Below are 24767 nucleotides of genomic sequence, written 5' to 3'. Positions count from 1 at the left end.
ATTTATCTTATTACATGTATGTTTTGTTTGCATTTATACATTCAGTAAGTTGTAATATATCTGCTTATATAGGTGTGCAAGTGGATTTATAAACTTTGGATTAGGATTTACAGTGCTTTAGTTTTAAAGACTGTTCTTTGCTATACCAGTATCAAGACACAGATATATCAAGAAAGAAAATGGCACACAGTTGCTCCTAAGGCCAGATAGAATCCAGCTGCTCCACCAACCCCCGTATTGGCTCTGGGGAACATTTTTTTTTTTTAACTTGAGTATGTTAGTTCTGTTTCTATAGTAGCCCAAAATGGAGAGCAGATCTCATGTGTAAATAGTTCTCAGTTTTGCTGACAGTGAAAAAGAATATGTAGCACTAATGTCATACTAATAGCACTTTAAATATAAAACTTTATGTTTATTTTGTACCTTTGTCATTTTAGCTTAACTCCAACTTTTAAGGTGATTTCCCATATAGGTTAGCTCAGCCAAAATCATTATATACCAAAATACAATGTATTCAGATTTATGTTTTACCAGTAGGAGTGTTTGCGTGCTTTTCAAAGTGAATCCAAACCTTGTAAGGGGATACATTTTCAGTCACTTAAAATTCAGCATGAGCTTACACTGAGAGCACTGAAATGAAAACTGCAGTTGGTGGGAAATGTTGGAATTGTCCTATCTACCATGTCATTTAAAACACCAGGGTGCTGGATGTTTAACTATGTGTGGGTTCATCCTGTTTGAAGTACCACCCTCCAAAATATCTGGGGGAAGGATCTCTTCAGACTGTCCCTGTGGCTGTGCAATTTACAGTTGCCATTTGACTGGGAGAGAGGGGAGAGGATGTCCAGAAACACCTGCCCATAGCTTTGGATGCCTAAATGTTCCCTCCTTTGGTTATAGCAGTGGAGGTCTGAAAGTGTGGTCTGAAAGCTGCTCTTCAAGTGATGCAACCAAACACAGAAAAGTGTTTTGTGTGTAGGTTTTTGCCCAACTTATTTTCTCTAGTGCTTTCAAGTGCCTTGTGCCTAAAAATAATGATAAAAAACATACTGTCCTTTGTATTTGAATCCGTGTTCACATCATTACATGAGGTACATTTTTGAAATTCTCTTGGTGCTTATTCATTAGCTGAGCCTTGCTTCAGCCAGAGACAATAGAAAATTAGTTCTTCTGGGCAGTAACACATCCTAACAGCTCATTATTTAGCACTTGATACTTGATCTGAGCTAGGAGAGGACTGGAAAAGAGAAAAGGAAGGGTGGTTTCTCCAGAAGACATTGTACTGGCCAAATCCTGCTCTGACTGGTGTCATGGGAAGAGGAGGATGCCGGCAGCAGCAGCCAGAGCCCGCGGGATGCGCTGGGCTGGGCTGGCAGCGGCCGCAGGGACAGCCCTGAGCCCCCGCCCCGCCTGGCACAGGGCCAAGGCCGTGGTAAGTCCTAATTGCTATTTTCATGGCTCTGCTGTGATCATGAAGAGGGATGGAGGCCTCTGTCAGCCCTGGCAAGTGCCTGTTTGACAAACCATAACCATCTCAATCAGCTCCCACCAGTGACAGCAAAGTTCCAAGCATGCAGTTGGCTTTGAGCACAGAATTGCCCCTCCTCACCCAGAAATGAGGATCAGGAATATTTACTGGGAGAAGAGCAAAAACTCAACTCCCTGTGCTTATACCCATGTGCTCTGGCCTTCACTGAGGTGAACCTAGTGCTTGTTGTGCTTAGGTGCTTAATCCAAACACTGGAATGGCACTTGCTGTCTAAAATGCCAGTGTCTGTAGCACTGCACAGTGCTCTGTTAAACCTCTCTGGGTTTTCTTCAGTTGTGTCTATATCATCTTTGTGGACACAAATGGTAAAAGTATTTTTGAAAATGTAAGAAATTAATCTCAGTGGACTTTTTACAAAGGCTGAAAACCACTTTCTGTCCTCTGAGTCCCCTCTCTCCACCCACCAAAGCACGCAAGTGAGCAAAGATCCTGACTTAGTGTGTCTGGACAGTCAGTGCCTGACATTTGTTGCTGGAGTTTGCAGAGCCAGTGCATTGTGCCACCTGTATCAGCTCTCAGCTGAGAGAGTCCTGCTACAGCTTCTAGACTAAAGACTTGCATGGCTGCTGTTATTTGACTGGTTTTTGTTTCATTGCCCTGAGCATTTATTTCCTGTTCTTTATATGAAGGAAGAATATTTCATTTTGAATGACTTGATATGTTTTTAGATCAGCAGTGAGTATCAGCTGTAGGAGCATTGTCCCTGCTGTGTGCATCCATGGGCACAGAGGGAAGAAGTCTGACAAATCCATAAATGTGCTTTAGTGTTAACTCAAAATTCACACAGTATTAATAATTCACTTTTTTTTATCAAGGAAACTGTCGCATTATATGGGAATGCAAAGTTCTTAACATAAGAATTGCTGTCATAAAACTGTTTCTATGAAATACAAACTGCAAGTCTCACACAGGACAAAGTGTGAAGCTGAATTTTATGAGAAATCCATGGAATTACCATGAACTTTTGGTGACACTAGCAATGTTGGTTCCCACTGCAGTAAGCTATTTGCTCACAGTTATTCATTGTATACTTAAATGTATGCTTTCTGGTCACAGAAATAATTGGCAAGGATGTTTTGGGTTTTCTTTTCTTCATGGGAGGAGAAAGGAAGAACTCATAATGTTCTTGATCAGAGGTCAAGATAGATCCTGCTCATTAAAATGGCACACACAGCTTGTGCTGGTTTAAATCAGCTTTGTCTTTTTTCTGTTTAAAGGCACAGCAGAGAAGTCCTTAGATATGAAAAGCAATGTAGCGACAAATGCTGTGCACCTGCTAGAACCAAGATTCATTTAAAGTTCAGGGGAAAATCCTCTGTAAATCTCACGATAGAATGAATCTGCTCATGCAAAAAGCAGAATCTGTCTTAGCTAAAGTGGTGTAAATAACCCCAGAAATATGAAAGATGAGGCCCCAGATTTTCAGCAGTGTAGCTGGCATGTTATCTGCTCCAGAATGGCAAATGAATTAGCTCTCTGCTAACTATTCCTGAGCTCTTTAAAGTACTGACTTCATCTACTGGAAAACGAAAAAGTAGTAGATGGGCATTGAAGAGGTGAGATGTTTGCTGTAGGATTAAATGACATTCTCACTGATTTTGATAGGAAAACTGACTGGCAGCAGAGGTGTAGACCAAGTCTTTATGGTCAGTTTTGCTTTTTGTCAAACTACAAAGGCTTCTTACCCTGCAGGCAGTAATCATAATCCCTTTTCGGGCATGTCTTTACTTTTGTCTGTGACATAGACAGCTTCCTTATTTGTGATGGGTTGTTTAAATGCAGTGTGAAAATTACAAGAGAAGTAACTTGCTGGAACTCTTTGTGACCCAGTATATTTTGTGGCTTCTCATAGCAGGTAATTTGATGTGCTATCTGGCTCCAATATGGCATACTTTGTGAGCTGTGCCTAGTGGAATTCGCCTCCCCTTTGAGGAGAAGTGGCATTGTCTCAGCATGGAAAATTGCAGGGGAAAAAAAAGGCTGAGCTAGCATTCTTTCCTTGCTTTTCTTTTGTTTCATTTTTTGATCTGCTGGGGGCAGCACAGATGAAGTGAGTCTTTTGGCAAAGTCACTAGAATGAGGAGTGGGGAAATGGCTTTGTGGGCCAGGACTGAGGGAATATTGCATGCGAGGGCGGGTGCAATATTAAGAAGATGTTACTGAGTTATTTGGATAATAAAGCAGTGGTTTAGGTTAGGCCAAGGTAGAACTATTTAGGGTCTCTGAATGAAAGCCAGATGATGAAACTGGATATTATCTTAAAGAGCAATGATCTAGCAAGAAGCCACAGAAAAAGCATTGCCAGAGGAGAGAGTTTTGGGGTTTGTTGGGTTTTTTTTTTGCTATGGTAGAACTAGTATTTAGTTATGATAATAATATTGTATATTTGTATAGTGCCTTGCTGAAAGCATGTGCTTCTCTATCAGCCAGATGTTTAGATGCTTTTTCTTACAGAACTGTGTGTTGTCAAGTTTGGGGGGAGGTTTTTTTGCTACTCAGACTTCTGAAGCCTAGTTCTCATATTTTTCAGTGGGAGGAACATTCAGTCTGCTTTCCAAGCATGAGGAGGAAGGGTAAAGCCATTGGCCCACATGCTACAGGAATGGCTCAGCTCAGTGCCCTGAGGGCAGCATGCCCCAGCAGAGCATCCTGTTTTCCATGAGCATGGCAGCATCCAAGCAGAGCTCAGCAAGGCAGCTCTCTGGGACCTCTCTGAAAAGTTACTGCAAATACTGCCCCAGTCATGCAGTTGTTACACCCTGGAGCAGGCCATAGGTTAGATGCAAAGGCACTTAAATTTGGTTTTTTTTCTTTTTCCTTTAAAAAAAGTAAATATTTACAGATATAATTGTGAAACACCAACCAAGTCTGGAAAAAAAAAAAAAAAAAAAGGCAAGCAATTAACTCACTCTATCTCGATCAAAGTGCGCTGCTGCGCGCTTCCCCTCGGCGCAGGGCTGGTCCTGGGAACGCTGCCCAGGAGCCGGGGCAGCGCCGGCTCGGGTTGCAGTTTGTACACCTGACATGGAGCCTCCTGCTCCGCCTGGGAACGGCCTCACAGAGCCACCGTGCTCAGCCCTGCGCCACTTAATTAAAATACCTCATCCAGGGGCTGTTTGTAATGGCAGCGCCAACCTGCGCGTTGTGCTTTTTGTTTTTCCTCTTGTTTTATTTCCCCCCTCTCTGATGTGTTGCACACAGTTGGTGAGGCACCACATGGGTTGCTGCTCTTAGACACTGACAACTGAGGAAATTAAATTCTGAGGCAGAATTGGTTAAAAGCATGACTAAATCAGTGTTGTTTTTCTATAACAACTGAAACAACATAATTATTTTAGGGTTGAATTTTTATTGCTAATGAAATTTTTCAAGGCAGCAAATTTTTTTGCATTTTCCTTATACTAAGATCCTTTTAAATATATTTGGGATTTCTCATTTTTATTTTTTTTAAGAAAGTAGAAGCAATTGAGTTCAGTAGAACCCTGTTAGATAAAAGCAGTGATAGGCTGCACTTCCAGCTTCATATGACATCATACTCTGCACCATTAGTATTACTGTTTTGTTCAAGAAGTACATATTTATATGGTCATTCATATGAAAAAGCTCATTGTATTTGTAAAATCTGTAGTGACATCTGAACTTAAAAAATTAGGATAATGGAGCATTTGCTTATACTGGTTAAAGAACTGCTTTGAGTATACTAGACCAAATCTTGCATTTTTGTTCAGGCAAGCCAATGAAAAGAAAACCATAAGGATGGTGTGATCTCACACATACTTTCTACCTTTGACTGAAGTACAGGCAAACATTTTTACAAAATTGGATCTTACTGTACAAAACTACTGAAAAACTAAAAGGGCACCCCCTAATCCATCTAGGAAAACCTAAGGAAATGCAAAATAGTCCTGACTGCAGCTTCTCCCCACTGTTTTGTGTACCTCTTACTTTATACATCATATTGCATATTAAGTTTTAAAGAGCACTGATTGTTGCTTTATGAATGCATACTCCTTATCATCACTAAAAGGAGTGGTGTCCCTGAGAGATGTTGTACAGTTTCAAATGATGTTTTCTTCAGGAGGACAAAATCCTATTTGGGCGGAAATCACCCGCTCTTAAGGGGGCACACAACGGGGGGTGATTATAAAGACAGAAATTGTTGGTATCAGTGTTTAGAATTGTATGTTTTGTCATCCTAGGAGTGCATATGTGTGTTTACAATAGGGTTTTCTGTTTCATTTGCTTTAAAAAAACCCCACTGAGCTAAAAGGTTTGAAAGGAACAGCTTGAGGAATTTTTTCCATCAAGATACAATCAAGGGCAGGAAATCGTAGAAGCAGAGTTGTGGTTTTGCCTCCATTTTTTTATTAGTTAATTAAACTATAACAACTCTTAACTTCATTTTAGGTTAACTGTTCCTAGAGTTCAGAAATATTTTAAGAGGTCAATAATGCTTTCTTTGGCTCTCGCTCATTCCGAGTGGGATGAGGAGCTGCAGTCAGCAGGGCAGAGTTTTCCAGATGTGCTGCAGGACCTATGCGTGCGCTCATGTCGACGCTTGTCGCTGGTGGGAAACCATTCCTCTTTCCTCATCTGCGCTCCATCCCAGACAGATGGGAGCCACGGGATAGAAATGTGGACAGCCTGACATCTGTCCTGACCAAAGCTCAGGAGCCCTGGCTGCTGGCAGCTACCAGTTGCCACGTGTTGTTACTCAGTGCTGAGTCTGACTGGGAATGCTGGGGAAGGGGGAGTCCAAAGAGGCAGTAAGTATGGAGTTTCAGCAGAAGCAGAAACACCCCTAAAAACCCATTGTACTTGGCAGTGTGGGTTTTCCCTGTGAATTCAGAATGTTTTAAAGTGCCATGAGGCATCTGTCTGTCTGCATTTTCTCCTCCGCGGGTAGAGCTGCTCAGAGCTGTGCACTGAAAGGGCACATGAGGGAAGAGCCATGCAAGTGTCACATAACTGTCTTTAATAGCGGGAGCTGTTCCAGCACTCAGAGCCAAATTGTCTTTCAGCAGAAAGGATAAAATTTAGCAGAGCTGGGAAAGGGAAAGAAGAAAGGGGAGGGGAAACACAGCACCACCTCCTGCTGACACCACAGAAGTTTCCCTCAGCTTTCCCTCTCTCTCCCTCTGTGCATATATTTTCTTTTTAATCAGCTGCGGCTCTTCCCTCCCCTGCTTTTCTTTTTTCAAGTGTATTTTTACAGTTGGAATTCTGCTTTTCTAATTTCTCTTGTTTCACATTTAACTTCTTCAGAGGATTTCATTAATAGTTATTGCAATTAAAAATAATAAATAAACTCAGCACCAGCTGCTCAGATGGCTGTCTTAGCATATCTGGAACATAATGCGGTCTGTTCAGGGCAGCCACACAATGCAATTTATACCCACACCTGAGGGAATGAATTTCACAACTGTAATTGCTACAATATAATTCTTATTAATGTTGTGCTATAATTCCTATTAATTCCAAAGGGCTAGTAAATGCATTAGGACTTGTCAACATATTATTTTACACTGTTTATGATCTGTAGAATTACACTCTTCAGTATTGTATTGCATAAAGAAATGCCTTAAAATTAGCTTTAATTGGAGGAGGGGAGGAGCACATTTTCCGTTAGGGCACTGGGAAAGATCCTGGATCCTGGTGTTTGAGAAGCAATGAAACTGCATTTTAAAATCAGTCCTTTGAACTTTCTGTGCCGTGCAGTTAACAGTTTATGAAGATATATTAATAATGCCCATCCTGGTTATTAGAAAAAGAACCACTGGTGTCTTTATGAAGGAATAAATAACTACAAGAAAGATACGGTTGTAAAATTTAAAATAACTGTCTTCCAGAAAAGACAAAAGTGGGGAAATTGCAAGTCATTGTAGCTGATGTAATAAATGCAGAGTGGGTTATCTTGCTGTGCTCTTATTTATTCTTGTTTTATCTGACTACCCTGCTTTTTTAGGTAGTGAATATGATGAAGAGGAAGTAGACTATGAAGAATCAGACAGTGATGAGTCCTGGACTACAGAAAGTGCTATCAGCTCTGAAGCTATCCTTAGCTCAATGTGCATGAACGGAGGGGATGAGAAACCTTTTGCCTGTCCTGTTCCTGGATGTAAAAAAAGATATAAGGTAAGTAGTAGTGCAGACCTACCTTGTTTCCTGCTGGTGTAGGTGGTGGGGAAAGCCTCTAAAATCAGTTTGCACTCTTCTCATTTAATGGATTTTCACAATTATTTTTGTGATATTTTAGCAGAATGTTTTATTCACTAGTTTCCTCTCAAGCACAGCCAGGTTTATCAGTTTTACAAGGGATGTCAGTCTGTCAAGAGAGATTACATATAGCAACTCTTGCTTTACATGAGCAAAAGCTTTTAATGAGCTTTCTATTATTTAGACAAATTAATTGCAGAATGCCGGAGGTACTACAAGCAAAATAATCTCTTGGGTCCCCTTCAGAAACATGAAATAAAAAGCTTCTGTCCATCTGTGCCAGGAACAATTCCTTCTGCTTAACTCCTAGAGATACTGCCTCCTCTTTAGTGAGACGGTGCCCAGGGTGCATTTTCTGTTAAAGATGATGTGTGGAATGTGATGGTTAACATCATGCAAGTCAGAATTCACCTTGGGAAGGCAGAGCCTTGCAGAAATTCTGGCATCATTCTGTTCCTGGGTCCAAGTTCCCATGGCACATTTACGCAGCCATCAGTGACCCCACATGCATCCCCTTGTGTGACACCCTGGGAAACAATTCCCTGACACCCCCACCCTGTCCCGTTCTTTAATTGCTCTCCATCATGAGAAATTTTTTGTCTTTTTTATGTGAGTGAAGCATTTCTAAACTGGAACCTTGAGCTTGCCAATGTAGAACATGCCAGGATGTTACAGGAGTGTTGCTTCACATGCATCAGTGCAGAGACAGATGAAATTGTGCGGAACATCTTGCACTTCAGTATGGCATTCTCTAACCACTGACATAATGGAAGTAGTGGGTTAGCACACTTCCTCTAAGTTGTTTTCTAAAGTTTTTGCATGAACTACTGGAAAATCCAACTGCACTGAAAAAACCATGGTGGCTGGGTTGGTTGTATTTTATGGCTTGTCCTTTAAATAACTGGTAAGTGGGGACTTAAAAGAGAGCAGAAGTATGAAATAGAAATAGAGGAAGGCCAATAGCATTTGAGATAAAACAGCTGTGGCAAGAATGGAAAACCTGTGCATGAAACCATGTAGTGGATGAAAGCCTGTTTCAGTGATGCTGCAGCAGCTCCCACAGCAGCAAATCATAAGACTCAGGTTCCTGTACAGACCACTTAGCCCTGACAACACTGTTTCATAAAACATGGAAAAGAAAGCAGTGTGCTCATTTCTTAGGGACATAAAGTCTTTTTGCTGAGATTATCCTGAACTATATAGTGTTTATTCTCCAGTTACAGGAAAAACTGAACAGCATCTCCAGGGCCAGGGCAGAGGGAAGGATGGTTTTGGACTACTTGCAAGCATTATTTTGCAGATAAACTCCCATTATGGAAGATCAATACTTTCCTTGTGTGTGGCAGGAGCTGTGCCAGACAGAGGGTATGGTATAAAAAGCTAAATCCCCCTAGCTCAGGAAGCAAACAAGCCATGGTGATTGTTAGAAGTCGTGTGCCCAGAGGGCATCTATGCATTGCAGAAAACATTTGCTTAATGGCAAAGTCTGGAAGGAGAACCCTGTAATTTGCTGTATCCTGTCTGTTCTCTGTTTGACTGCCAGCCCTCTGTCTTTTTATTGCCCAAATGAGCAAACTGTTTGTGCCTGCTCCTGCTATCTCACTACCTTCATCTCAAATGCATGAGGACTGTCTATAAGGGATATCTTGTACACCATTAATGGTAGACCAGCCAGGCAGGGGAACAAATTAATGACCCTTAGAGGGGCTGACAGGGAACAGCAGTAAATAAAAAGTACCATATTCTTGTAAGAGACTCACCTCTGTTTAGTTTCCTTATAGAAAAGCACATTTCCTTAAACTCTGCCTCACCTCATTTCTCTTTTCTGTGGGCTCTGTTTCCTCCCTTTTTTATTTTCAGCCTATGTTTTTTCTTTTTGCATTTTTATCTTTGTTTCCTTCCTTTTAGCTTTGTGTCAGCTGTGTTTCTTGTTTCCTCTTTATCTTCCTTCTGCTTAACCCACTTGTCTGACGGAGTCTGGGTAGGGAGTCCTGTGATCAAAGCACTGGGATTTTCTGGTGGGTACTGGATAATCACAGTCAGGACTGTAAAACAATTATAGTGCTCCAAACAGGAACACAGACATGCACATACAGTAATTGCCAGGCTCACTTTACGGCTGAGAAAGGATGCATTCCTTTAGGGAGCAAGGAGGAAAGGAGGATATACACAGTTTTCTTTTGTCTGGCCTTAGGTGACGTAAGTTTGAGAAGCAGAATGGTATTTTTAGAGATTTTATTTGTATTTCAATACTGGTTAAAGGACCCAGTAGGGATGGGGCACCTTTTTACAAACAATGTTCAAGGATAAGAGATGGCCTCTGCACTGAAAAGTCATTATGGAAAGGTAAATAAGACAAGAATGAGTACAACAAACACTCCAAAGGAACGGGCTGGGGCGGACAATGGAAACTGTAAGGAGAACATGTTTATACACAAGCCCAGATGTGTATCAGAAGCCCCCGCTGGCCTCCTGCCCAGCTGCTGTCTCCTGGCGCTTTCCCATAGGCAGTGCAAATAGTCATAAAGATTTCGTCGTTCTTCAGGAAATTTATTTTAAAAAATATCTTGCTTATAACATGTATTGGTAGTCTGTATAGTGTGGCAGAGATTTTCTTGAGAAGCCACAGATCCTGGGAGAAATACTTTTCTTTAAGGTACATGTGGAATAGTTAGAAACATCTGAATAAACCTGAAGTACACTGACTTCTGGATGCTTTAAATACAAGTCTTTGAACTAATTTCTGAAGCTTGCTTTCTTCTCTAATTATGCTTATCGAGGTAGAGAAGAAGTTATAATTACTTTCATTTATGGATAATTTTTCTTCCTGTGATTCATCTTTGATGCCTGAAATTTGATTTTTAGAAAATCTTCTGTGTGATTCCAAGGAACGCAAAGGTATAATCCTTGTTTCTGTGGAGTTCACCTGCACCAGACTTTGGATTCACATCCAAATTTAGATGTCCTGTCCAGAAGTGTATGGATATTGAGCAGTTAATGTGCTTTGCAAAATACCACCTTTTAGGAGCTAAAATGGGGAATGATGAAAGTGTTGATTAGTTTTCCTTTTATTCAATACCCTTGCATGGTCTCTAGCTCTGGAGAAGGATGTTGAAAATGTGTTTAAGATGTAGATAAACTTACTCAAGCAACATCCAAAGAGCAAATGAAGTTTGAGACATAGTAGATACAACAAACCTGACAAATAATGAATATATGCTAGTATAGAGAAAACCCTTGAGTATTTGTCCTAAATTTTCTAGTTTGTGCAAAATTAGTAATAAAAAGAATAACAGATTTCAGTGCGTACAGAATGTAGCTTATATCCATGACTTTTCTTGGCCTTGGGCAAGAGAAGAAGGGGCACCTTCCAAGGCTGCTGAGGCACTGTCTGGCAGATGAAAGGATGAGGGTCCTGTCAGGTGGCACAAACCCCCAGGAAGGCTGACCTATGAGTGGTGAAACCCAGCAGAGCTTAGGGAAGGAGAATATTGAAATGAGAGGGAAACAAGGGAATTTACTTGAAAGAAAGGAGCAAGCCAGAGCTTGCAAGTCAAACAGAGGAACTGGACCCACAAAGAAAACTTTGGGATGAAGAACCAAGAGTACAAAAACATGTATGAATGTCCAAGGCTGAAACAAGAAATCTCTCAAATCATCCTTTTGAGATGTCTTTTCCTACTTGAAGTGGGGCTGGCAGGTACTTTGTAGTGTAGTGCCTTTGTGAATCCTGCCGTGCAAAAGGGGCCCTGCCCAACAAGAGACTTTGTGTCCTTGCAAACCAGGTAGTGCCAGTCTAAACTTCTCTATCGCCTCCTGATCTGGTCCCAGGTTAATAATTGTTTCCTCCTGTTCAAGATTTTTAGAGTGCCCTTCTCTATGGCCATCTTCTTCCTCAATCATCTGTGAGAGTAAATAGTGAGCAACCTAAGTAACCAGAGCAATAAAAGTGATGTACGAGTTTGGCCATGGCTTTTGCTGCACCTCAGCAAACTCAGCCCAGACGTACAACAAAGTGTTTACATTGCAGCAGTGGAAAAAGTGCCGAAGAGTCACTGTAATTCTAACAACAGTTTCCTTTTAGACAGAAGTACAGGTCAAATTTCACATTACACAAGCTCCTTATGCTCTGCGTGGTTACTGTTTTTCAAACCTTCCATGGCCCAATTCATCCCTTTAGGATTCTGCTTTAGCATCTCCTTAAATTTTTCTGCCTGAAAATACTTTCTCCCCTTTCACCAAGGAATGGGGGTACTGGGGCTGATGGATCATTAAAAAACCTGGATCAGGAGAAGAGTACCATTGGCATGGAATAGGGAATTTGTGATTGCGGTGTCTGTAGCAATTGATAGTAGCTCAAAAGTATCTAGAAGAGATTTCTTAGAAAAATTAAAACAGGAACAGGTTTTTGTTAGGAAAATATTGTTATTATAGATAATAGGGCTTGTTTTAAGAATTTCACTGCAGTAGCAAAAGTTTAGCAGGTCACCCCCAGATTTTCTCCTCTTTAGAAGGCACAGGTAAGGACCTGTGGTACACAGATGATGACAGATACCTTATGAAGTCCTCCTGCCACCCAGTGACAATCCTGGCCCCCTCACCCCAATGGCCCTGTGGGTGCTAGAAGTTGAAGCTATGTGTGAGGTGATCCAAAAGCTGCCCCAGGATCTCAGATTACTTGCAGGGAATTCACTTGACTCCTCTCTTGAGGCTGATGTGTAGTTTTGATGTGCTCTTGGACTTGTGCTACAGCTTTCTGGCTCCTCTGAGTGCTCTGCACCCAGACGTGTTCCTGTGTCTGGTGTTGGAGGTGGGGGATTCTCAGCTCCCACATCTCCAGGAGACAGCTGTGCAGGAGTGGTCCAGAATTTTTAAGGGTCTAAAGGACAATTCAGAGGCTGGATTTGCAACTTCAGGTGAGGAGTCATTGCCTGGATGTGCTGGAGAAGAGGAGCATGAATCTGTGGGAGGAGCAGTTGCTTACAGTCTTGCACCTCTTTTCCAGGGTGGATATTTGAGACAGTTTTTCTGTGAGTTCCAAGCTGGAGCTTCCACTTACTGTAAGCTGCACTTTGATAAAACTTGTTATTTAAAGAGCCAAGGGGACTTCCTGTTATGTGTAACACCAGGCAGTCATTCTGCAAAGACAAAATCCCTAAGACCTAATTTAGTGGGTTGTTCAATATGCAGGCTGTTAGTTGATGTTAGCTTTTTAGCTTTTTCTTTTCTATTTTTTTTAATCTTTAAAAAATACTGAGATACATATCTGGAATCTTTAGAGAGAACACAGGACAGCCTTGGAACTGCCTCTTTTTGTCACAAACACTATCTTCTTTGGTTTCATCCTAGGAGAAGCTCAAATGAAAGACAGTATGCCTTTGCTTATTTATCCAAAAATCCGAACACTTTTAGTGGGATCAGATGAGAGACTCCAGTATACTCCACAGAACAGTATCAAAACAGCTGCTGAGATCACAACAGCTTCTTCCATTTTTTGCCAGAAATATGTGAAAAGGAAGACAGGGGAATTACTTTGATTTATGTTTAGTAAGGTTTTTTGGTTGACATGGCAGAAGTGTGGCCTGTTTCCCGCCCTTGCCAGTGTAACAGGGTGTGTGTTGTGTTGCTGTGGTTTGCACTAGTGGGGATAAGCTCTCCAGTTTTAGCTGTGGAGTATTCCTAAACAATAGCTATTTTGAAGACAGCTTCTCTGGATTATTTTTTAAGTGTCCTGTGTAACTTTTTTGAGTTAAGCATTCCCTGCAGTTATTTCTTTGGAGGCAATGTGTAAACGATCAGAATTTGCTGGAGCTAAAAGACGTATCTAGAAACAATGACACAAAACAGAACAGACCCACCATGGGGGAGTCTCAGCTCTTTAAAGAGGTGTGACCTGAGTTTTCATGCCAATTCTTTGTTTGCTTGTAAATGAACCTCTGAATAAGATTTGTCAGTGCTATATGAAAAAGATGTCAGGACGCAAAGAGCAACCATGTGTGAGTCCAGTAAATGGTATTCATTGGGAAGTGACATCTATTGGGAGATAAAAATCAGGATTAGCCAGGTAGGTAAGTTTTCAAATTCTTTTCCTTGTCCCATCTGGTACCTTGGGAGTGCAGCCCATGTGTACTACCCAGTGGGAGCTGCTGGCTCCTGGCAGTTACAGGATTTTGCTCATAACATTGATCCATTTTCAGGTTTTCACTGGAAGCAGAGCCCATGTCAGCCCACCTGAGCACTGACATTTTCCCTTCTCCCTTACAGAATGTGAACGGTATCAAGTACCACGCCAAGAACGGCCACCGAACACAAATCCGCGTACGTAAACCATTCAAATGTCGCTGTGGAAAGAGTTACAAGACAGCTCAGGGCCTGCGGCACCACACAATCAATTTCCATCCCCCCGTGTCTGCTGAGATCATCAGGAAGATGCAGCAATAACATGCTGGTCACAAATGTGCCAAGAAATCCTCACCAGCAGTTGCTGATTTTGAGAACAGCCACCTTTTTCAGGGGAAGCACTCAGCAACCCTTTAAAAAAATTAAATGCATGCTTTAAAATTTTCTGTAATTTTGGAATGATGTATCTTTGTAGAGTTAATGATTTTGTACATTTGCACATGTTATCATCTTACCCATTTTCATTACTTTGAGATAAGGTGCTATAAAAGCTATAGGTTCTTCAGAACATTTTTCTCCAAAAAAAACAAAAAAAATAAGAACTAGGGGGACGTTGCGTATTTAGTTGTACTGACGTGTGGGACAGGAGCGTGAGGAGGAGAGCTTGGCACTGACATCCTTTCCAGAGTGTAACCTGATGAAGACTTTTGATGCATCTGTCAATGTGTGTGCAAAACCAAAACAGTACAGCCCTCATCAAACTATAGTTAACATGCCTTACATAACGGAGTTATCAGTGGAGTAGCAAGTCTTTTAGGTAATGGAAATATAAATAAGAAAGAATGTTTAACATAATATGCTAAAAATATTTTCATACTTAAATAACATACATAAAAAGGTGTGCTTGCTGTATTTTATATTATCTTGCAAATCTTTTTTTTTCCTCCCTCTTGAAATGCTGAAAACCTTGCCATTCGAACTAGTAAACAATCACTTTAGTGTTAGCAATTACATTTTTTTTCTCTGTACAAGATGTCATATTATGTTCATGCCCATCAAACTTTTGAGGACCAATATCCCAGTCCAACTAAATATTTACCCCTGAACTATCTGTTAGAAAGACACTTGGAAATACTTAAGTGCAAATTTATGTGTGTGTGAGAAACAATTATCTTCATCTCAGATGAAGTTTTGAAGCACTTTGTAGTTCTCTATTGCCAACAGATTTAATGTTTTATGTGTTGCCAATTCTTGCAACTACTGTACGAGCATGTGCTGCGGTTGCAAATAAAAATGAGAAATTCAGCGCATGGTTTAAGGAGGTCCATTAGTTGTGCTAAGGGAGTTCTAATGCCTCTCCCTCACGTTCATTGTGTTTTCAGATTTTCTTTGTGCATTTTTTGCTTCTCATTGTAGGTCACCGCATTCCATTTGGAAGTCTCTGTTTAGCTTTACAATTAATTTTGCTGAAATATGACATTTGAGCCTTATTGAAGATTAAGTGCTTCTTGCAGCAGGTGGTCAGAGACTGACTTAAAAGCCAACATGAGAGCGCTTCGTGTCTGGACCATACCTGAACATTTGTTGCTTGCCATCCTGCCTTGAGCATTCTTCTCACAAGTGCTATTCCTGGAGTTCAGCTGGCCAGGAGCAGAGGTGGGCACCCTCCACCAGCCCTAGCCTGAACACTCCTTTGCCTGGCAAGGGTGCAGGAGGAACTCCCAGTTTTAACAGTCATCGCCTTGGCTTGGTTCCTGTTCTTTTAAGTGCAAAAGAAAGCTCACATAAAGGAGGAATGAGCTTTCCCTATTTTTTTTCCAAAGCTTTAAAGGAAAACTTTTTAAGGATGACAATTATCTTTTCTCCAGCAGAGTAAAAGTCTCATTAAAACATGTAAGAACCATCCTAATGAATAAGTGTTTAGAACAGCCAAAGTGAAGTGAAACATCCCTCTCTCAGATGCCAGAGAGGTGACCGTGACAGCCGGGTTTAAAGGATGATCCAGACATGAGAGTTACTGGTACACACAAGGCCCCAAGTGGCCACTTCCCACCTTCTGCAGCTTTGGCAACAGATCTGGCCAGCAAACACGTTTTGGCTCTGCTCCTTGTGCAAGAACTACAGGCTGGGCGAGTTCGTTCAACAGCTAAACAGTTGTAAAACGTCATTGTTGCATGTAAATTCCTTTCAACTATAAAACTGAAATTCCAGTTTCTATTTACCTATTCATTGTGACAGTATTATTAAACAGGTAAAGATGGGACTATTTTGTTATACTGTGTATAGTGAATGTATTGTACTGTGTCTGTGAAAAGTGTGCTTTAAATTATATTTTCATATGTTTTGTTGGGGACAAAGTACTTTAAGTTTGAAAGTGACAGAGGTTTGTTTTAGAACTGAAGGCAACTTAAAGAATTCCTGTCAGGAAAGCTGCTTATAAATGTAAATCAAATCACATTTAAAATAAACTGCCTCTGACCTAAAAAGACTGCTCTTTTCTCATTCCTGACCTAGAGTTAAGTTCTTGGGCTGTGTATAGTCTTTTATTTGTTTATTTTACTTTGGTATCCTCAAACTCTTGGAGCCTGTTCTAACTGTTTTCATCTGCTGTTGAGTTACAATAAGAAAAAAATCCATTATTTACCTCAGGCCAGCTCTTGGTATGAAGCTCCCAGTTACAAAAATCTTTAGACTGCAAATGGCACACGAGCATTGATGAGTTGCTGCTGCCGAGGACACTGCAATTCATCCACATCATGCAGTTTTTAGTTAACTCCTGCATTAACTGGATATTGTAACTGTTCAGGAGGGAACTGCAGTCAACAGAGGCTACTCTAAGCCTTAATCCCAGAGTCTGTCTCTCAAAGAAAGAACACAAACAGATGTGAATAGCAACCCTTTGCCATAAAATACTGAGTCATCATTTACTCCTTAGTGAAGTCTATCCTCTGTTTAATTTCAAAATGAGCAGCAGGGAAAATAGACCACTGACTCCATGAATAATTCTGCTTTTAATGTAACAAGACTACTGTACAGCAAGTGGGAAGCAAATTTACTTAATACAATTAAAGTAAATATAAAATGTTTAGATATACACACGTGGTTTTACTTATTGGAAAGAAATACATAAAGTTAAAACGCAAAACGTTTTAAAAGCCAGAAGGAACACAATCCACTGTTGTGAAAATAGAACAATATTTTCTACTGAATAAAACTGCAACATAATGGCAATGACTTTTTTAAACAATTACTTGTAGGCATTTAAGCACAGCAGTCTCTTTCAACTCAAAACCACTGCCTTAAAGTATAACATACCTCATTTAATGCTATTCCTTAAGGCAAACATTCTGCATGTGAAACTGAAGTATTTACCATTCCTCTTGTTGCAAGCCTGGAATCTCACAGTACATGCATCTACATCTCAGAAATGTACTAGAAAACTATATTTTCATAGGGTAAGTAATGTAACTTTCCAATTTCAGTGTTACTCAGAGAAAAACTACATGGATTTGCTAGAAGAGACACCTGCTTATTACATTTTTAATTGTGCCTCAGTTATCAAGGTTAAGAGAAACCACAGGTGGTTTTGGTGATCTTTTTTAAATGTAGCTGAAGAACACCATGAAGCCGGTCTCATTTTTTCTGAGGCTCAGTCATTCCTGTGTCCTTAGGCATTCCACTAAGTAGGGGAAGAAATTCCACTAAGTAGGGGAATAAATAGCTACATACACAACAAAGTGGGGGGTTGTGGGTTTCCTTAGTACAGTGTTAGGCAGAGAGAGAAGATAACCCCATAGCAGCTTAGAGCCATGGCTCCCATTAGAGTACATGAGCTTTTAATCAGAATTTTGCACTGTTACAGAAAGCTGCACTGCTTTTGTTTTGGAGATGGACTACTCAAAGTGGTGGGGTTTTAAGCTACACTGCAAAACAAAGTATTTAATCAAAATTTAATACGTTCTGATCAAAGTGCGTCTGGACGTGCCTCTCGAAGCCTTGCTGGTCGTAGTCAGGCGGGAACTGCTCGCTGCACATGGGACAAACCTTCCAGTGGCTCTCAACGTGCTCCTCAAACTTGCTCTGGTCGTAGTTTGGGGGAAACATCACATCACAGAGAGGGCATTTCTTCTGCACATCAAAACTTCACAAGGAGGTAGAGAGGAAGAAAAAGGGGAACGGTTTATTTCTATTTATTCTGTTAATGCAAACTAAAAGCAGGATCCCGCCGCCAGCAACATTCAGAACTTTACTACCAATTTCAATTTGAGTAGACTTTGTATCCAAGTATCATCCAGTTCATTTAAATGTTTCTCCAAAAGCACTCAATACAGTCAGAGTAGTTTCACATGCAAATTCCAAAATAACCTGGCATTTTAAAAGCAACATAATTTTGACCTTACTCCAGCTACCACTGAATACAAATCTATTGAATGCCTTAATGGCCAAACTGTTTCATGGGAAACCACTCTCTCTGCTCATAAATGCTTGCTCTTAGCAAACATAACACTTTATAAAAGCTCTAAACTTAGGTTCAGAATTAGGTTGGCAAGAGAGGGGAAAAAACAAAAGTTCATTTACTAAACATTTCATTTACATTCATTTACTAAAAAAATTTGTCAAAATTCCATCAAAGGTATAGCATGAACAGCCTGCCCTGTCTCACGGCATATTCTGTGCCAGTTAATTGTAAACCAAACATTCATTGAAAATGCTCTGTAGCTTTTCACCTGCACCCCCACCCTTGGGTAGTTCTACAGAAACCTCTCCATGCCCTTAAAGACCAATACAAGATAACATCTACCTGGAATCAAAGCAGAAGCCTGTGCCCCGCTCACGCAAGAGCAGACTTGGAGGATCAGGAGCAGAAGGTACAGTGTTGTCATCATCCTATTGAAAAGAGAAAGTATTTTAAAGACTAATCCCTACAAAAAGAAGTTGTTTTTTTTTTTCCTCAATATGCATTTTTGTTATCAAACACAAACCCAGATGAAATATACTTTCACTCTGTAATTTCTGCAGCCTAAGTTTTACTTTTGTACATCTTGGCTCTATTCTGCAATTCAATAATAGAGCACAAAATGGAGTAATTTCAAGGTGGAAATACAGGTACACTGTAAGATTTCTGGAACTCCAACTCCTACCTCATTTTCCTTTTTTATCTCAAAGATGCATTAAAAGCAAGGGCTAGGAATTATTTAGCTGATCTACAAAAATGATGTCTGAAGGAGCACATATGCTGTGTTTTTTACAGATAACTCATATGCAAACATATATTTAGCCTAGCATACTTTCCCCTTACAAAGGGTTAATGGAAACAGGGAAGGATGGGAAAATTTCCTCAATACTCTTCTGACAACACCTGTTTGGTTTCAACCATTTAACATTTCCATTAAGCAGGCAGTGGGACCTGCTATGACAAGATGCTGGCAACAAACATAATCTTGCAGTCTGTTTGCTTTGCACCTGCAGTGAAAAGGGCATATGAGTTTTAAAACTCATCAGTTGTTCCTTTTGTCATGAAGGAGACAGGATAGACGTATTAAGAAAGAAAAACTATTTTGGTTTAAGTACTCTCATGCTACAATGTTACATCTTGTACAAAAACACAACAAATTTGTTGAATACCAGACTGAAGCACACCAGGACTTAACCAAGAAAATTAATGTGCATCTTTCATCAGTAAAACAGCTCCACTACACACACAGGCCAAATTAACACTTAAGTCTTAGTTAATTTCTTCAGTATAACCCCTTTCCACTCCTTCCCCCTTTTTTTTTTTAAGGCACTTGGCAAGATAAAATTATTTACAGCTTTTGCCCTCTCTTTCAGCTTCTGGCAAGTGTGGTAGCCTACCACATACAAATGTAACACTCCTCCTTGTTCCTTTTTAAGAAACATCTGAAAAAAAGGACGATGCTTTCCTCTGTATAGGCACACCTGCACTGTCCTACACAGCTGCCCTGCAAGAACTCTCTTCAACACAAGGCAAGCACATGTAAAAGCTTTTGGAATGTCCTAGGGCTACAGCTTCCTCGTGGCCCAGTTCCCCTAATTGAGAAATTCATACTGTGTGTTCCTTACAGCAGCTTCTGACCCAGGCCCTGTACAAGAATGTCAATACCAAGTATGTACTGATACTACCCTGTTACGATACAGAACGTCTGTCTCTTCAGTGTACTTTTGCTCTTGGCCAATTCACAGGGATCAGTTCTTAACCTTTTGGGATGCCTAACCCACACAAGAAGAATGCAAATGTCTCTGTGTTGAGCTGACCTCACAGAGATGTTACAGAGATTACTGTGTAACCACGGCATGGCCAAACAGGAACCATGAGAACTTTATCTTAGTCTGAGAGCACTTCCCAGCTATTCTAATTACAACTTACAGTAAACACTATACAGTCACCAAAAACTAAAAATTCTCACGCAGTGCTGTGGGGTAACTGAATTTCTGGAAAACAGAGAAGGTGCCATTGTATTGGGCTCCAACAGCTGTCTACTTCTGTCATTTCTTATGGACAAAATTCCTAAGTGTTCCATGTAAAATGGAGCACTTTATGGGGGGAGGAGAGATCATCATGGTTCACGTGGGTCTCATCTTGGTTCACAGCCACTTAGTGCCCCAGTATCATCCAGCAACCCATTCCTTATTCTTATAAATAAGGTTACATGTGCTTTTCAACCTGGCATTTAAACACCCATTACTCTCCCCCGGGAAAAAGAACCACCCCTGACAGGTCAGAAGACAAAATGATGTGGTTTTCAAAGCTGCTTTACAGAGACCATGACAACAATTGCTGGGACACTAGGCCTCAGTGCCTCAGTGGCTTTTGCCTATACTTTATTTTAAGCAAAGGAATCAGCTTACTTCAACAGCACAAGGTTGAGTCATCCAAATGGTTTTGATGAAAGCCCACACTCCATACTTTGAGAAAGAAAAACTTTAAAAAAATTAATCTGCCTTTTATGTAGATCCAAAGCCATCTTTCTTGCAGTCCAGACTGATGATCAGGGACAGGGACATGGCTGCACACTCTTAGTCCAAGAGCTCTACAGTGCCCTGCAGTGATGTAACACTGTGGGTACATAGTGTCAGGTTCTTAGGAAAAGACTGGCACCATGGACCCACAGGCTGGCACTGTGATCCTGCAGCAGAACAAGTGCCAGGCCTCCTGAACTCAGAAGTCTGAATAATTAGGTGAATGAATTATAAAGGATGTCTTTTAACATCATGACTTAACTATTATCACTGGACTGTACCTCTGGCTCTTTAAAAAAACCGCCACAATGAGTTCCACAGATTAAGTGAATCATGAAGATAAATACAGTATTACACACTAAAGCTTGGTAAAAAAAGGGGATTTGCCACTAGGGGAAGAAGGGAAAGCCAGACATGAAACTGTCAGAAGTGCAACTGGATTTAGTTTTACTGAAACCAACAAACTCCGCCTCAAGTACTGCTTTCATAATTACAATTGTAAACAGTTCCAGGATTGTCAAACAGAAATTAGAAAGCTGTGTGACACAGTACAAAACCCCATCCCCAAGCACTACAGATCAGTCTGACATGCAGAAGTAAGGAACAAATGCCCAACCTCAGCCTTAAAAAAACATGAACAGACACAGAGCTGACATGCAGGGCAGGTACAACTGGAAGAAGAGTACATACACTTTATTCTGTGATTCAGCTCTGCTGTGGGAGTAAGATCAAACTCACTCCTCTAGGCCCCTCAACCTTTCTGCAAGCAGTCTGCACTCCCAAGAGACACCTGGATACCAACTGCTCTTTTCATGTGCTCCCTATGCAAAAGATAGTAATTGGCTGCCAGGGTCAGATCAGGGTAATAATGCATTGTGGGGGTTTTTGCTAGAAGAAAGGCCATTTTGGAGTTACCTAAAAAAATATCCTGACCTGGTGCTCAGTTGCCAAGAGTTAACATTCTCCATCCCCTACAAATTTACCATGACTAAAACATTGTTTAATAGTCTCAGGATAGTTATTCTGGGCTTGCTGCCAACTGTAATTAGGACTACATTTCTAAAACTCATATTTTAGTATTTTTTGTATAGATATGTATGTATGTTTTGTTTATGGATCTCTCCCTTACTACTAGGAATTCTTTGCTCCCAAGAATTCCATTTTGGTCAATTACAGGACCATGAGTAAATGGAAAGTTAGTGTTGAGTAGATGACAGCAGGAACCTGTGGCAAGTCAGCCACTCCAAACAAAATCACCACTGTGCACATGGCCAGCTGGCACTATTAACACAGACCACTTTATCCCTCTCAGAAATCAGTTTAATTGGCCGATGAGTTCCAAAAGTCAAAGCTACAAGAATCCTGGAAACTCTTCCCAGTTATACAAAACTGAACAACCAAAGACATGGAAGTGCCCATTTCTAAGGAACCAAGTTTTGTGAGAAACCAAATTGGAACACAACAGCACAAAAATTCTGAGGCATTTGAATATCTTGTATTATATTAGTTTAAGAAATTAAGGGTGTTGTAGTCACTTCCACCTCTTCGTGGCTATTCTGGTAGTGGTTCACTTATGATGATGAACATGCCTACTTCATTTATCTACTTCAGATCTTTTAGCCATGAAGAGGTGGAAGTGACTACAACACCCTTAATTTCTTAAACTAATATAATGTGTAGTAATAGGAATAAGGACAGGAGGACAGCAGAACTCCATACAATGGTAGGTAGCATTTTAAACAAAGCAGCAAGCCTACCAGTCCTTTTCTTCTGGGAGGGAATCCTCCTCCAGCAAAAGGCTCTACATCCTGCTGGTTGAAAAAATGCAGAGAACTACACCTTAAATATCTTATTTTTAAAAATGCCCCAAGAAATGGTAATCTCTTCATATTCATAATTTTATATTTGCTGTTTCTTCTGCACAAATGACAGACTCTTCTTTATAATGAATCACCTACATATGTGGAACTTTTTCCTGGTTATTTATTTACATCCTGCCTCAGAACTGTTTTATCTTTGGCATATTACTAAGTCTCCCTAGAAAGAGTCCCGCAGCTTCTCATTTCCATATAAACTTCTACACTATATCCAGTCTATTTGGGTGAGGAACAAGCAACTGATTCTCAATTGCAAATAAAAATAAAGATACAAGTTATTTGATTTAAAGGCACCTTTTCTCAAGCTGAACTTTATTTAAGCCTGTTATATTCCACCTCATTACAAAAATCCAAGCTGTGTCTGCAAACGAGCACAAGACTCTAGCACTGTTTCTCTTGGGTTTGCAAGAGGGCAAAGCACATAGATCAGAGAAAACACCCTGCTAATTAAACTGCAGCAGATGACTAAAGAAGAGAAGAGCTTGTCAGATGTAATAGCTACGTCAAGAATGATCAGATTAAATATGCAAAATGTGAAGTAAAGGTGGGGACAGCATTAAGCTCACATTCGAGATCTTGAACAGGCTGCAAAAGCTCTGACAGTTTCTCTAATTATTCACAGTAATGGACATTGGGAGCAAAAGGTAGGAGGGAGAAATACATTTTTCTCCATTATAGGTGCTGAGCACCAGGGCTAAAATCATGCCTGTCTGAACACTGATCAGTTTCTGCAAAGGTTAATAGCAATTAAATGTGGCAAACTAGACTAAATGAGAAACAGGTCATGATACCACTGTACTTGCAAAGAGCACAATACTTTGCAGAAAGGTATTTCTTGTTTAATATTTCTGAAGGCGCAAGAGTACTTGGAATAAGAAAGAGTAATAGGTCTGTTCCTGTTCAAATGAAGACATACGGTCCAATTTATTACAGAAGCCAATTTTTTATACTAGAATGTGCAAGTTAGCTGTACTATAAAGAAAAGCTAACCAGAAACTTAAAACATCCAAAGCCCTAAAAGAAAAAAAATCAGTGCAAATGCATCTCTTTCAGTTCAATCAGCTTTAGGCAACAGTCAATTTAGCTCTTTCTAACACATGTCCAATACCAAAAAGCATTCAAAACGGAAATTAATAAATGCAGACTTGCAGAAGACAGAACAAAAGATTTGACAGATTAGAATAATTTATCTATTAGGATACCAATTTACAGTAGGTATTTAACTGAAAATACTGGTATCTGAATCCTTTACATTTTTATTTATTCTGTTCCACTTTAGTTCCTATATTCCTATAATAAAATGAGGGAGATGTGGCTATATTTTGAGTTCTCATTCTACCACACGGGAGACAGAAATCATGAGTTAAGATTACCTGACTTTTTTTACCTTAGTACTTAAAAAAAAAATTAAGAAGCTACTGTCCTAATACCAAAACAAGCTGTCAGTAACTCAAGAGATTAGGGGAACAAGTACAATGTCATCAGTGGAGTTTTCCCTTTCACAGCAAGCAAAAGTATTTTTCAGGGAAAAGAAAAACCAATTCCAAATTTACATAACAATAAATCAGGTTTATCAGCTATGGAAAACCCATGTGAAACTCTAAGTAACTCATCAGTAACTATATCAAGGAAAAGAAATAAGAAAAAAAGGTAACTTGCATTGCTGTCCTCAGGATCTTCTAAACCATCAGGCCGACTGAGATTGCGTGAAGGCTGGCTACACACTACATCATCCAGCTCCCAAAAGGAACTTCTAACAGGTGGTCTTTGGATCTCATCAGGATTAAAAGCACCATCTGCTCCATCTGAAGAAAAATTAATTAGGACATCTTTGTTCAGCAGAGTGCATTTTGAGATTACAGACATGCTACCTTACTTTTAAAAATCAAGAGTTAAAACACATTTTTGGTTTAGATAATGTAAAACAATAGGAGAGAATCGGCTTCTTGCAATGATGTTTAAAACTTTATTTACCTTATCGATTCCCATCATAAAATAAATATATAAATAAATAAAATAAAGGCCTT

General features: G+C 40.2%; 2 protein-coding genes across 4 annotated transcripts in view; one reads left to right on the top strand and one right to left on the bottom strand.

Moving 5' to 3' along the window:
• The window catches only part of JAZF1 (JAZF zinc finger 1), a 190823-nt gene extending 174452 nt beyond the window's left edge, over positions 1-16371 (top strand). Inside the window, exons 4-5 of the mRNA XM_054635261.2 lie at positions 7515-7684; positions 14030-16371. Coding sequence (XP_054491236.1) covers positions 7515-7684; positions 14030-14206 — 347 coding nt within the window. The 3' untranslated portion in view covers positions 14207-16371. The remainder of the gene's footprint in view (positions 1-7514; positions 7685-14029) is intronic.
• Positions 16372-16877: 506 nt separating this feature from the next.
• TAX1BP1 (Tax1 binding protein 1) overlaps positions 16878-24767 on the bottom strand; it is a 55938-nt gene continuing 48048 nt past the window's right edge. For all 3 annotated transcript variants that reach the window (XM_054654613.2, XM_054654636.2, XM_054654629.2), the window contains 3 exons: positions 24400-24545; positions 18687-18772; positions 16878-18026 (listed from right to left, as the gene is read on the bottom strand). In XM_054654613.2, the coding sequence (XP_054510588.2) occupies positions 17825-18026; positions 18687-18772; positions 24400-24545 (434 nt within the window). In that variant the 3' untranslated portion in view covers positions 16878-17824. The remainder of the gene's footprint in view (positions 18027-18686; positions 18773-24399; positions 24546-24767) is intronic.

Source organism: Agelaius phoeniceus, chromosome 1 (assembly GCF_051311805.1).
Source record: "Agelaius phoeniceus isolate bAgePho1 chromosome 1, bAgePho1.hap1, whole genome shotgun sequence".
NCBI classification, from domain to species: Eukaryota; Metazoa; Chordata; class Aves; order Passeriformes; family Icteridae; genus Agelaius; species Agelaius phoeniceus.
Note: the sequence above shows the minus strand (reverse complement) of the source record. Positions and strands in the feature narration are given on the sequence as shown.